The 12,500-nt window shown below is 39.6% G+C and overlaps 3 protein-coding genes and 1 pseudogene across 5 annotated transcripts in view; 2 read left to right on the plus strand and 2 right to left on the minus strand.

Moving 5' to 3' along the window:
• LOC138051337 (transcription initiation factor TFIID subunit 10-like) overlaps positions 1-2,565 on the plus strand; it is a 4,947-nt gene extending 2,382 nt beyond the window's left edge. The window contains exons 3-4 of one of the 3 annotated variants that reach the window (XR_011132768.1): positions 760-1,696; positions 1,964-2,294. Coding sequence is in view for 1 of the 3 variants with exons in the window: in XM_068897533.1 (XP_068753634.1) it covers positions 760-871; positions 2,101-2,190 (202 nt within the window). In the remaining 2 variants the exon portion in view is untranslated. Of the gene's footprint in view, positions 1-759; positions 1,697-1,963 lie in introns of all 3 variants that reach the window. The other 2 variants (XR_011132769.1, XM_068897533.1) reach the window with 2 other exon arrangements.
• Positions 1-12,500, minus strand: part of LOC138051352 (uncharacterized) — a 543,513-nt gene that overhangs the window by 124,075 nt on the left and 406,938 nt on the right. The gene's annotated exons all lie outside the window — the stretch shown is intronic.
• LOC138051338 (DDB1- and CUL4-associated factor 10-like) lies at positions 4,947-9,335 on the plus strand. The gene is made up of 2 exons (XM_068897534.1): positions 4,947-6,025; positions 8,600-9,335. Exons 1-2 carry the CDS (start codon positions 5,050-5,052, stop codon positions 8,926-8,928), a joined length of 1,305 nt encoding a protein of 434 aa, XP_068753635.1. The 5' UTR covers positions 4,947-5,049; the 3' UTR covers positions 8,929-9,335.
• LOC138054618 (uncharacterized) overlaps positions 11,904-12,500 on the minus strand; it is a 1,440-nt pseudogene continuing 843 nt past the window's right edge.

The raw sequence follows: 12,500 nt of genomic DNA on the forward strand, positions 1-12,500 counted from the left end.
GAAGGTAGTGGCCATTTGCGAAAGTGGTCTACAAAATATTATTTTTTAACATAACTCGCCATGATTTTGTTTTTAAGAGGCCATTCGAGTCGCGTTAAGTTGACAAAATTGACAGTCGTCTGACCCATTGCCAAGTTAGGAAGAGACACGTCTGTTTCTGAGATGACATCATGAACTGCTTTGCATTGCAATGCAGTGTTTGACGTCATCTGAGGGGTAAACCCTTGTCTCTCACATTATCTGCCATTGGACAGAGTACATTGTATGGTTTTGTCAAGTTTCACAGCTCAGTAAAAGGGAAGTTTTGAAATGCAAATATGAAAATGGTTGCTAATTAGTCAAGGGGATTTATCCCTGCAAGGAAAACATTTGAGGTTAAAAGAACTCTGACCAATGAATTTCTGAGACAACAAGGAAGGTTTCGCTGTATTTCAGATACTCGCGGTGGTCACCATCTTTGTGTAACTGTCGATTTCCTCCCCCAGGAAAAGGCCTTTGAGTTTTGGAGGGCTGTGGGATTGCAAGGTGTCTCTGACTGTCCTGTAAAGCAATGATCAAGCCAATGAGACTATTTTTTTCCTTTTTTGTTTCTCACATCTTTAATTAAATTCCTGTTAACGTTACACTTTGTATGAGACAATGTTTTGACATTAGATGGTGTTCAGCTTTTGCAGTCAACAGAGAAGTGGAGCAATGATGATGTTGGATGCATTGTTGTGCTAATGTTGTGGTTGCTTTAATTTCTACTTTTTTCTCAAGGGTGAGAATGATTTCCCTTGCTGCTCAGAAATTTGTATCAGATATTGCTAATGATGCTCTTCAACATTGTAAAATGAGAGGCTCAGGGCAGAGTTCTCGGAAATCGGGAAAAGTAAGTTCATCTAAAGTATCAAAAAAAGAAAACTTGAAGTTCAACTTGAATTATTTTAATATACAGTAGTATATCAAATTTATTGACCTTGTTAGAGGTATTTAACCAGGAATCTCCACTCACCCAGAGGGAGTTGTAGGGATGCAGAGGTTTCAATAACATTTGCAGTAGATGACTGGGCTATTCAATGTAAGCGGCGGTCACTCTTACATTTATCTATTACAAGGATTTGAGTGAAAATCAATGCAGAGTAGCTGGCGGTGAGAGACAAATTTCTGACAAACAGACGGCAGTATAACGCCGGTGACTGGCTTCTAATGAAACCCCTGGGGATGTCCTGCTTCTAGATTGAATTAGAATTTAGAGATGTTTTGGTCTTTGTGGAGAGGGGAAAACCAGGGAACTTGGAGGAAAGCCTCTCGGAGCAGAGAAAAGAACCAAAATTGAACAAACTCAATGTAAGCCTCGAGTCAGGAGGCGAACCCAGGTCACGTTGGTGGGAGGCAAGTGCTGTCTCCACTGCGCCATCCCTGTTCCCCTTTAGTGGGCCATTAATTCAATAGTTTTTCTTGTGGCTTTATTCAAAGATCTAATAATAATGCATAATAACATATTTTACCAACTATACTAACCATACAAGCCTTAACTTACAGAAGTTAGAGCTACTTGACTTTTCCAGCTCTCTTGTAGCCTGCGTTAGGGGCACTCAGGAGATGTATTGAACTGGAAAAACTGTTCTGGTTTTCTCTGATTCTCCTGAACCAAAAATCAGCATATTTCTTATTCCATGTTTTTGCATCCATTATTTTGTTTCAAACTAGGAGCGCTTCTCCAGTCTACATGTATTAACTGGAAAAGAAGAATCACATTTCAAAGTTTTCTCTAATTTTTTCCCTGCCATTTCATGTTATGTATATTATCAGAAACCCATAAGGGTTGAAACGTGTAACGCGCGTTCACAGCTTCCGAATATTCAGTGCGAACTGATTGGTTGAATGTTTCAGTGCTAAGTACCATATTTGGAAACTCCTCGCTCTTGTTGTTCCAAATATGGTACTTTGCAAATTGAATATTCAGAAGCTTGTTTCCCAGCACACAAGGGGCCGTTACACGTTTCAACCCTTATGGGTTTCTGATTTTATTAATTTTTTTTGCCTAATAGAGGCTTTGATTGTCGAGAAAGAGGTTTTGGATCTGTAAAGTTTTGCTGCTATTATTGTTGTTTCCAGGATAAGCGATACACTTTGACAATGGAAGACCTGACACCAGCACTTAGTGAATATGGTATAACTGTCAGAAAGCCACCTTATTTTGTATGAGAACTTGCAAGAAATGTAAATAATAATTCTTTATAAAATGTAATATCTAGCTTTGTAAACAGACATCAATAAAACTTGATAATGAAATAAAGCAATATTATTAATTTCACTGTGTAATAATAATTATAATTGTGAGCATTTTTGCAATGTTTTTAGATAGTTTGTTGAAAGAAATGTAGATATTTGAAGTGGGGTTATAGACAAAATAGAGAAACTATCCTCACAATAGCTCAGTTGCATAATGACGCTATTTGACTACGAGTAGGTACCAGAACCCTACAGGGTTTGCTTCTCTTATGCTAATTAGAGCTGTTGTCATTTTTACCCCATTGGGAATACAAAATTTAAGAAAATAAAACAAACTGATTTCTGGTAGTTGTAGTCAAAATAAATGATGCCATCGTGAAAGTTGCCTATTGCCTCTGCAGACACAGAAATGATCCTTAAATTGTTTGTGCAATGCTTAAATTGTCCAAATACGGGTAAGATGCGAGTATCATTTCTCTATTCAGTTCAGATATTTTGTTATTTGCTAAAAAGTGCCAGCCCCATCTGACTCTTCAATCCTCTAAATATCTTTACTGATCTTTGCATATTAAGATTTTTTGCATTGTCACAACGACAGGTTATTTCTGCCCAATAGGTAGTGTTTCATGAAAGGGGGAGGTGATCTTTGCACAGTTATCTGAGCAGTTGAAGCAGTAATTTTTATTGTCTCTTATTTAAGACACCTGAAAACCTCAGCTACAACATTGAAGGAGGGGAGGCGGGTGGAGAGGAGGGAGTGCAAGTGGAGAATGTAATGTTAACGTGATTTTTTTCTAAATGTGTTTTTCCCACTTCAGTGTCTCAACTACTTTTGTCGCTTATTGTAGCTTCTACAGGATTCATACCCATAACTTTTGCAATGTGGTGTTAAATGCTCTACCAACTGAGCTCTGTTTATGAAGCCACTCACTGAGATGACCTGAGGCTTTCTAATACACTTCACCAGTCAGCTACGCCATCCCTTAGTGGCGCACCCCCTCCTTAGAAAAATCCCGGATCCGCCCCTGAGCAAGTACATGAAAAGAAACCTTTCTCTTCTTTTGACTGTCTTGTATTCATTTTCAGTCTGATATTTTTACTGCCTTTGCTGGGAATCACGGGAAAATACCTCGCTCCTTTTCTTGGCAAGTTTAGCTTTCCTATCCAACCTGACGGCAACAGAATCTCTTCGAGTTAGACTGTGTTGGTGGAGTGTGTAAAGTGCAGGTTTAATAGGGTTGCATGTCATTGTTTTACCATAACTGAAACAACCCAAACCTTTGCAAAAATGCTAACCTTCAGCTTAAACATTATCTAAAGCATGCTGTTTAGGCCTAATGGTAGCATTAGTAAAGGTTTGGGTTGTTTCAGCTCTCATGGTGAAACAATGACCTGCAACCCTAACTTGCAACCTGCAGTTTACACCTTCCACTGTGTTGGTTGCTCTGATTTTTTAGTAAAATGGAACTTAAATAATTGTAAATGCAAATGCTAGTTGAACAATTGAGTGATAATTATGTGGCATAAACAAAAACTTGAACTAGCCGAGCATCAGGATTTCAAGGAATGGGAGAAGAAGGGACCCCTTCTTTCCCTCTCACCCCTCCCCCCCCCCCCCCCTCCCAAGGGCCTGATGTTAATCAGTCGATTGATTATAATGGCGGACCCACTTGAGCCCAATCAGCTGCTTATAATAGTTTGCAAAACGTTCAGAGCTAAGCATGTAATGTTTTGAGCCACTGGCTGAAACTTGATGTGAACATTTGCCAGGACAGTGGTATCTCCAGATTTTAAAATTAATTGGCTAGAATACTAAAAGATAACTGACAATGTAAAAGTGGTGTTGTCAAAAGACAACTTAAAAAGGAGGCCCTCCCACGGGTTTTGGGGAACAAGGGAACGTGGCTAATTTTAAACTGGAGACATTGTAGGGGGACAAAGAGAAAATATCCTAAGGAATGAAGGAACATAAATCATTTCAGAGATAATAAAGCTGAGAACAAGGTTGCAAGTAATTTCGGGAACAACGGAAGCGGAAACAAGGGCCCTCCAAGGGGAGGGCCTAAAAAAGCAAAACAGCATTACTTCCGGGCTATAAACGTTCCATGCTGGCCAAAAACAACTCTTGGGCTGCACGTGACGTCATACAAAACAAAACGCAAAACTAAAGAGCCTTTTGAGTTTTAACCTTGATCAGCTACGAGAGGTTTTAAAAATATATCTGTTTGCCTGTTTTCAGCTCGGTACCGAGCTTCGTTTCGAAAATAGAGCAGTTTGAATTTCAGAGTTTTTCACAGTGCGTGACATTTTGATGGCTTTCGAAAAACGCATCGATTCCCCCCGTGTTTTTGTGGTATAAACAGCCAATATACTAGGAGAAGTGTCATACGAATGTTTCCTAGTTCATCATACAGCAGAAAGTGTTAAAGACAGCCAAACTAAATTCCAGATATTTCTGAATGTTTCCGGTGTCTCCGTATTATGCAAATTTCAGTGGTATATTTTGCCCAATAACTCAAGTACGGAATATCGCACAGCCCTGAGACTTGGACCCGTTGTTTATTTATTCCTCTTTTATAACATTTCCATTTCTTGACCCAATTTATTATACGGTGAGCGATTTATATTTTCACTTGCGTGACGTGCAACCCAATATTTCTTCGTAGCGATCGGAAGTAACGCCGATTTACGATCGATTTCTGGTTGGCGAAGGACTGGTAAGCATTGGCTTGAGTCGTCCCAGTTTGCCGTTTCGAGAGAGAACTTTGTGTTTAAGTTGCAGTTTATTGTAGAGGCCTGTTTGAAGAGAGATTCTACAAATTGTATTGATGCATGGGAGAGTCAAAACCTGAAACATCTTCTGGGGACAAAGTCAGTTTGGCTCGTGCTAAACCCTGGACTTCTCTTTCGTATCTTCGACACCGAGAGATCCAAGGAATGGTCGGTGTTACGAGAAACGACTCTGTGATATCAAAATATTATAAACATTTATCGTTGCGAAAAATATGGGGCCCCGACGACAAAACAGACAGTTACGATCATGGAGCTATATTTAACGTGGAGTTTTCACCGACAGGTGATTTCCTTGTGGCTGCCTGTGAAAGACACAGTTTACTTGTGTTTGATCCACTTTGTCAAAAACAGGTCACATGTGTGCGAAGGGCACATCAAGATTGTGTCAACTGTGTTCGATTCTTGGACAGCCGAAGCTTTGTCACTTGTTCTGATGATACTACTGTAGCTCTCTGGGATTGCAGGAACCTTAAAAGTAAAGTTCTTAGTTTGGAAGGTCACACAAACTGGGTTAAAAGTATAGAATACCACAGACCCTCTGGGTTAATTGTGACGTCAGCTTTTGACGATACGGTTCGAACATGGGACATCAACAGATACGCCAATGATGGTACAGCTCATGGTAGGGTTGTTCTGCAATTCTCAAACTTAATCCGTATGAAAATATGTCCTGATGGTCAAAAAATGATCATTTCAGCCATTCCTGGTCACCTTCTTGTGATCCATAATCTAAATCTTGACTACTTGCAGTATGACATAGAAGGTGATGAATATCCCTTTTTTGGTGCAATGGATTCCTCCCTTGTTAGCTTTGCCAGTCATCGCTGGCCAAGTAAGGCAAGGAATGCCTTGGAAATTATTCAAGATTTTCCAGACGAGTGCTGCCCATGGTGCATTTCGTCTATAGAAGTCCATCCACATGGCTGGTGCACTGTTGCAAGATACACTTGCAGGAATTCAAGGAATGAATGGACTGTGCTCCATGATATTCAAGACATTTCTGAACTAACACCTGGTAAGTGGAGAGGAATAGCAATTATTATTTGAACCCATTGACCCTGGGAGTGAGACTTGATAGGTTTTACTCTGTCCAATGTTAGACAATCTTACTCGTCAATGGCAGGCGCTTCAGGGGTCATTTTGACCCACTGATCCCTATTAGTGAAAGTTAATAGATTTATTTAATGCCAGATGATCGTACTTGTCAATGGGGCGTGGTTCAGGTAGCCTGCGTAGCTGGCGAGATGTTTTATCGCATCGCATGAGAGCGACTGCCTTCGAAGCGGCGACTAGTCCCCATGCCACTCACAGCCAAAACAAACGAAGCAACCATCGTACTCACTCAATATTCACGAGTGTTTAAATAATTCTGCAATAAAATATCCCCCCAGCTACGCAGGCTATGGTCTAGGAGTCAGTGGGTTGTTTAAAAGTGCCCCTGTGAAGGCAGTTGACTTAATTTGATGAGAACATTGAGCATGCAAAGCTGGGGCCTGTTTCTCGAACATCCCAATAACTTTTCGGGCCCAAAAGGCCATTTACGAAACTGCCTTCTGCTTGTTTTCATAAGCTGGTCTTTTGGCATGTTTTCAAGATACAAAAAGCAAAATCATATTGAAATCAAGTGAAGCTATGATCTTCGCAGTTATGAACGCAATTTTTACAATTGCGTAGAGAAGCCTGAAAAATTCAGGACTTCAACGGGGTTTGAACCAGTGACCTCGCGATTCCGGTGCGACGCTCTAACCAACTGAGCTATGAAGCCACTGACGTTGGGAGCTGGTCATTTGCGGGTTCTAATGGTCCCGTGAGGAATGAATCAATGATGAAATTGTATATGAAATGAATCATATGAACTGCGGATATGAAATCAAGTGAAGCTATGATCTTCGCAGTTGTGAACGCAATTTTTACAATTGCGTAGAGAAGCCTGAAAAATTCAGGACTTCAACCGTTTGTTGACTTAAAATTTCTCTATTCATACGATACAGAGGGCATTATGATGCCCAAAAAGGTGTGGAACTTTCGAGAAATGGGCCCCAGGCCTGAAGAGCAATTTATAAAACTGATAAGCTGGTCTTTTACCTCTCAATCTCCTGCCATCATTAAATAAGAGTGGTGGGTGCAAGAAGTTGAGGATTTTTATGACAATAAAAAAGCTACAATAGCAAAAGGAAACTTTTTGTTTTACACCATGTGAATTCAGGTACTGTGGAATTTATCATGATTGTGATATTGTCTTGAAGAGAGACACTAAAAAAAAAATTGTCAAACTTGATCAATCTGTACTTATAATGTCTCAAGTCCTTGCTTTTTCAGAAGATGGATCTCCTAAGAATTGTTCACGGCAACTCTCAGGTTCCATGTGTGATTGTCCTGAAGGTTGCATTCAGTCTTCAGTGTAACTTAAAGTATACGCTGGCTGAGAGCTGTGGAATGGGCCCGAATTACTGAGTCACTGTCCTGCCCACTTTCGCTTGTAAATAGTTCAATTCTTGAGAGGTGTTGTGTTCGATGCTACTTGTCAACCATGAAACTTTTCTTGCTCTCAAAGTAATAGCGAGTCCATGGTTGTGCTTGCAACCTCTTCGCTGGACAAGAACAATTTCCCCCTGGGACTCATGATTTTCAAAACATATCTTTACATTGTTGTGGTTGTTCCATTAAACCTTGATGGCAAAAGCTGGTTACGACTCACACCGTGGGAAAGGAATTTCATCAAAATGTTCAACTTAAGTGGGTGCCGGGCAGTCAATAATTTGTGTCCCTTCCATGTGAGATCAGTGGTTTTTGTAGTAGGACAACTGCAGGAAAGGAAGGTTGTAGGTTCAAGTCCGATGATTCAAGCCAATGGTTAAGATCTGTAAACAGTTAAGGAGGAAGTGTGACATTTGTAGTGACATCCATAAACTGTCAGACTTAAGTTTTCTTGCATTAGAATGCAGTTTCACGATAAGTGTTGGTTAATTTTGGGGTGCTTAAGAACCCACAATGTATGGAAAGGCAGAGAGATCAAAGAGATCGCAGTATTAAGGAAGGGCACACCAAAAAATAATAATTAATTAATTCTTGGTTAATGTTGTGTGACCCTGGCCATCATTGTGAAGCTAAAGTAAACAACAAACGACTACATACCTTACTAAAGGATGCCAAATACAGAATAACAACCTCTACCTCCAACTATACATATTACTTATTATTATTATTATTGTTATTGTTGTTGTTATTATTATTATTATTATTTCTTCTATCACAGTCTTTGCTGGTGTTCTTTTGTGCATCAGCCGGGTGCAAACCATGCAGCTGAGGCATCAGTCACTCAAGTCAATCGTTCTGTTCAGACACTAAGCACCTTTCTTAGGATTATTATTATTATTGTTATTATTGTTATTATTAATATTATGATGTATGAATGTTTATCATGGCTGTATATACTGAATGACAGATAGTCATAGAACATAGAAAGCTAAAATATACATAATTATTATAAATTATAACTATAATTATAATTATAATTATAATTATAATTATTATGTCAAACTCTCAGTGTTAAAATCGATGCTGTCATTTGTCTTTGATTTGTTCTCAGGTGAAGCGCCCAGCTGCTTTCCACGACGCCTCACACACAGCATACAAGAGCCAAATGTTGCAAAGGGCTACATCAAGGAACACTGCTTTAGCATGGATGGAAGAATCATTTGCTCTCCATTTGGCAATTCGGCCAGAATTCTCAGTTTTAATTCACAATGCGATGAATTGTCTTCTTGTATTCATGGCGTTCCCTCAGAACTTTACGATTTGAAAACACTTATCACTCATAAGCACGCTGTTGTTACGTGCAGATTCTCGCCGAAACATTTGCTTCTGTCGTTGGGTTGTTTGGGTGGGAGGGTCAGCTTTTTTCAGCCGAAATTGTGAACAGGAAAGTGCGGATTCACTTCTGGTTCAGTTTGGGCGGTTTTCAATTGACTGTCAAATAACGCTGAGTGATTGATTTAAAGTATCACGCCCTCTTCTCAGCGTTAGAGACTAGGGACCTTGAAGGGGCATTGTCACGCTACGTACATTGTCACGCTACGTATTTGATCAAAAAGACGTCTTTGCATCAATGTGGACCAAAAAAAGCTGTAGTTTTGTTGCCAATGGCCGTTGAAGTGCACTGAAGCTTTTCTTTGTTGTTTGCAGCCAGGAATGGAGAGGATGGAAATGGATTGAAAGTTTAAAAAAATTGGCCATTTTTTTCAAGTTTTGAGTCGTTGTCCTCTGAAAGTCGCCAAAAGTTAAATACGAATAGCTCTTTGTGCCATATTATATTTCGTATCATCTCAGTGACTTGTCAGGAATGATATACGTGTGAGCTAGAGTACTAATTTAGATTTTTACCAATGTCGACCCCAGAGCTCTTCTCTTGACCGAGGGAGTCTTCTCATTGGTTTTCGTGAAGAACAATCAAAAGCGTCTCTAATTGGTGCATTCATGTTAGCACGAGGAGTGAGCAGGCGCCGTAAGGCTCAAATAGACAATTTTTAGCTGTAAGAACCTTACGGCGCATGTTCTCCTACACAGAGTTTCCCAGAGCCTTGGGTCGACCCGAGACTCTGGTGACGAGAACTGATTTTTACCCAACAGTAAATTTAGCATGACAGTGCCCCTTTAAGATCTACGACGGTGATGTCGACGAAAACGTGACCTCAAAATATAACTTAACAATATCATAAGTCTTTAGCGATTATTCCATCTCGCTCAAGGCGTACAATGTGGACGACCTTCCTCAAAGTAAATCAATCATGTTCAAAGTAAGAATAGATAAACGATAACTAACGATAACTAACGATAACTAACGGTAACGATATAACCATAACGATAACGATAACTAATAGACGATTCGTATTTGCATGCTCGCGTTGTCCTTAAAATCTCAAATTTGGTGATTTCACGTCGTTATGCAGAGTACCGCAAAAATATGAGCTAAAACGCGTGCCGCACGTGCAGCACGATTTTTTTTCCACTTTTAACCAATCGTTCACGTCGCACAATGTTAGCAAAGTGTCCTAAGAACAAATCGGGTGCGAGCGGTTTTCTGAGTAAAAATAGAGATTGAAATATTCTCTGTTGCTTGCTCACTTTGTCGTTAAAACCTCAAGTTTGGAGATTCCGCGTTACGTCGCTGTTATGCAGATTACCGCCAAAATATGAGTCAAAACGCGTGCCGCACGTGCAGCTTGAATATTTTTCTTCTTTTAACCAATGATATCGTTGTTTTTTGACGTTATAGTTGTCGTACCGTCCTCGTCGTTTCTTAAAAGGGAACTTAAGCAACGACGGCAACGAGAACGTCATCTCAAAATATAAATTCACGTTATTGTGACAACTTCGTCACTTTTTCAACCTTTTTAATACAGTAGAACCCAGTCTTACGGTCACCTCATTATTGCAGCCACTTTTTCTTTGGCAAGGCAAAACGGCCCTACAACCCTCGTTAATTCGGTCACCCGTTAATACGGCCAACGGCCACAGTTTTAAATCCCAAACAGTAGAATCCCCGTTAAGACAGTTCCACTGTATGACAAGGGTGTGGTACTTCGTCAAAACTGACACTGGTCGCCGGGAAAGGCGGTTAATTTAGAAAATGAAAATTTATCCTCAAGTGCTTTTCCACGTTGTTGTTTTGCTGGCGACGGCAAAAAAATGGACAAAAGTGAAAAACGCACGCGCAAAGCTATTGTTTTTTCCCACTAAGTATTCAAATTTGCGACGTTCTCTTTGCCGTCGCCGTTGTTGTTGCTTAAGCTCCCTGACCTCCTTTTTTTCCTCCTTTTTTTCCCGCGCTCATGGCCAGCGCCAGCAAGTATTCGGTTTGCGCCATGATTGGTCCATTTGATTGACTGGATATGTCTGTGGTTGGCTAAAATTATTTTAACTTGATTCAACGACATTCAATCGAAAAACCGCCCCAAAAAAAGAGCCATCAGTATTACCAATCCGGATCGAGGAAAGGTTATTAAACATCGTAGAAATTGTTTCCATAATTAGTGTTTTCACTCTTTAACGTTAAACTGAACGCCTCGGTTCAGGCTGAAAAGCCCTATTCTCGCTAAACTTAGGATTGAATGGTTTCTATTCTCTATTTTCGAATTCCCCATAATACACTTTGTTTGCCCCCCAAATTTTGCAAAAAACTATTGTTTTCAAATGCTCTTGAGGACACTGCATATTCCCAAGAGCTTTTGAAAACAATGGTTTATGCAAGATTTGGGGGGCAAACAAAGTGTATTATGGGGAATTCGAAAATAGAGAATTGAATTGACCAGTGGAAGGCTTGAGCAATTACTGAGGAAGCCCTAAAAGACTTAAAAGATGTAGCGGGGAACGTTTTATCACGCTTTCCACAAAGTCTGGCGATCTCCCATGCACCACAACTGTTTAGCTAGTCATGTGGATAGGTCAATATTTTGTTTCCAATAGCAAGTATATCAGTCTTGTAAAATTAGTCGAATTCCACGGCTTGATTCGCTTGGACTTAAGTTATCTTTGTCCTCGCTTCCTTAACTTTAACTCCCATATAAAAAGGGGAGGGATGCTCGTCGGAAATTTCAAATTAAACCCTTAAGGTGGCATGTACCTCAAAAATTGTTATTTTTTCACAAGCTTTTCAACAAAATGCAACCTGCACACTTTGAATTCAGACCACGAGACAAGTCTATTTTGATAATTGTTTACCAATTATGTTGCTATGGTAACCAAGAGGGTGGGACTGAACCTGCTGGAGGGTGTCCTTGCTATAACAGCTCTAACTCCAAAGGTTTTCAACAAAACTCAATAAAATTTTCAGGGAATAATGTTTAAAGGCAATATAATACTAGGAACTAAAAAAAACTATCATACTGCACGTGTATAAGAAACACCATGATTGTAATTATAAGAGAATACAAAATATGTGAAAGTTTCAAAATGAAAATTTTGATATCAAGAGCCATATGGACCAAATAGGCTAATTTTAGTTCATTGTATGCAGAACTATATTCACTATTTTCACTGAAAAAATGAGACAAATATGTTAAATTCCCAAAAATATATCAATGTTACAGTTTCAGCAGACACGCAAAATTCTTAATTTTGAGAAAAAGGCTTTTAAAGTTGATCTTTTCATTTCACAAGATTTCTAGAAAGGAATGAATTGCTTAAAATGTCTAAAAATACCCAGAGGCATAGTTCACACCCTCTGCCTCCTTTCTTTTGTCATCTTTTCTCTTTTTTAAGCCTCTGAGCACTTTTCTTCTCTTCTTTGTGTTATCAAGGCTTTTCCTCTGAGATAGGTGAACACGTGCTTGATCCTCCTGTTTGCAACCAGTTTCAGTAAACCTTCCTGGAGGAATGCCAAGAGCATCAAAAAGCTTCAACACAACAGAACAGCCAATATTGAAATGAGCAACAGCATCATACAAGCCCATTTCAAGAATCTCTCGGCCAACATACACTTCCTTAGGGAC

This window comes from Montipora capricornis, chromosome 6 (assembly GCF_036669925.1).
Source record: "Montipora capricornis isolate CH-2021 chromosome 6, ASM3666992v2, whole genome shotgun sequence".
In the NCBI taxonomy this organism is placed as follows: Eukaryota; Metazoa; Cnidaria; class Anthozoa; order Scleractinia; family Acroporidae; genus Montipora; species Montipora capricornis.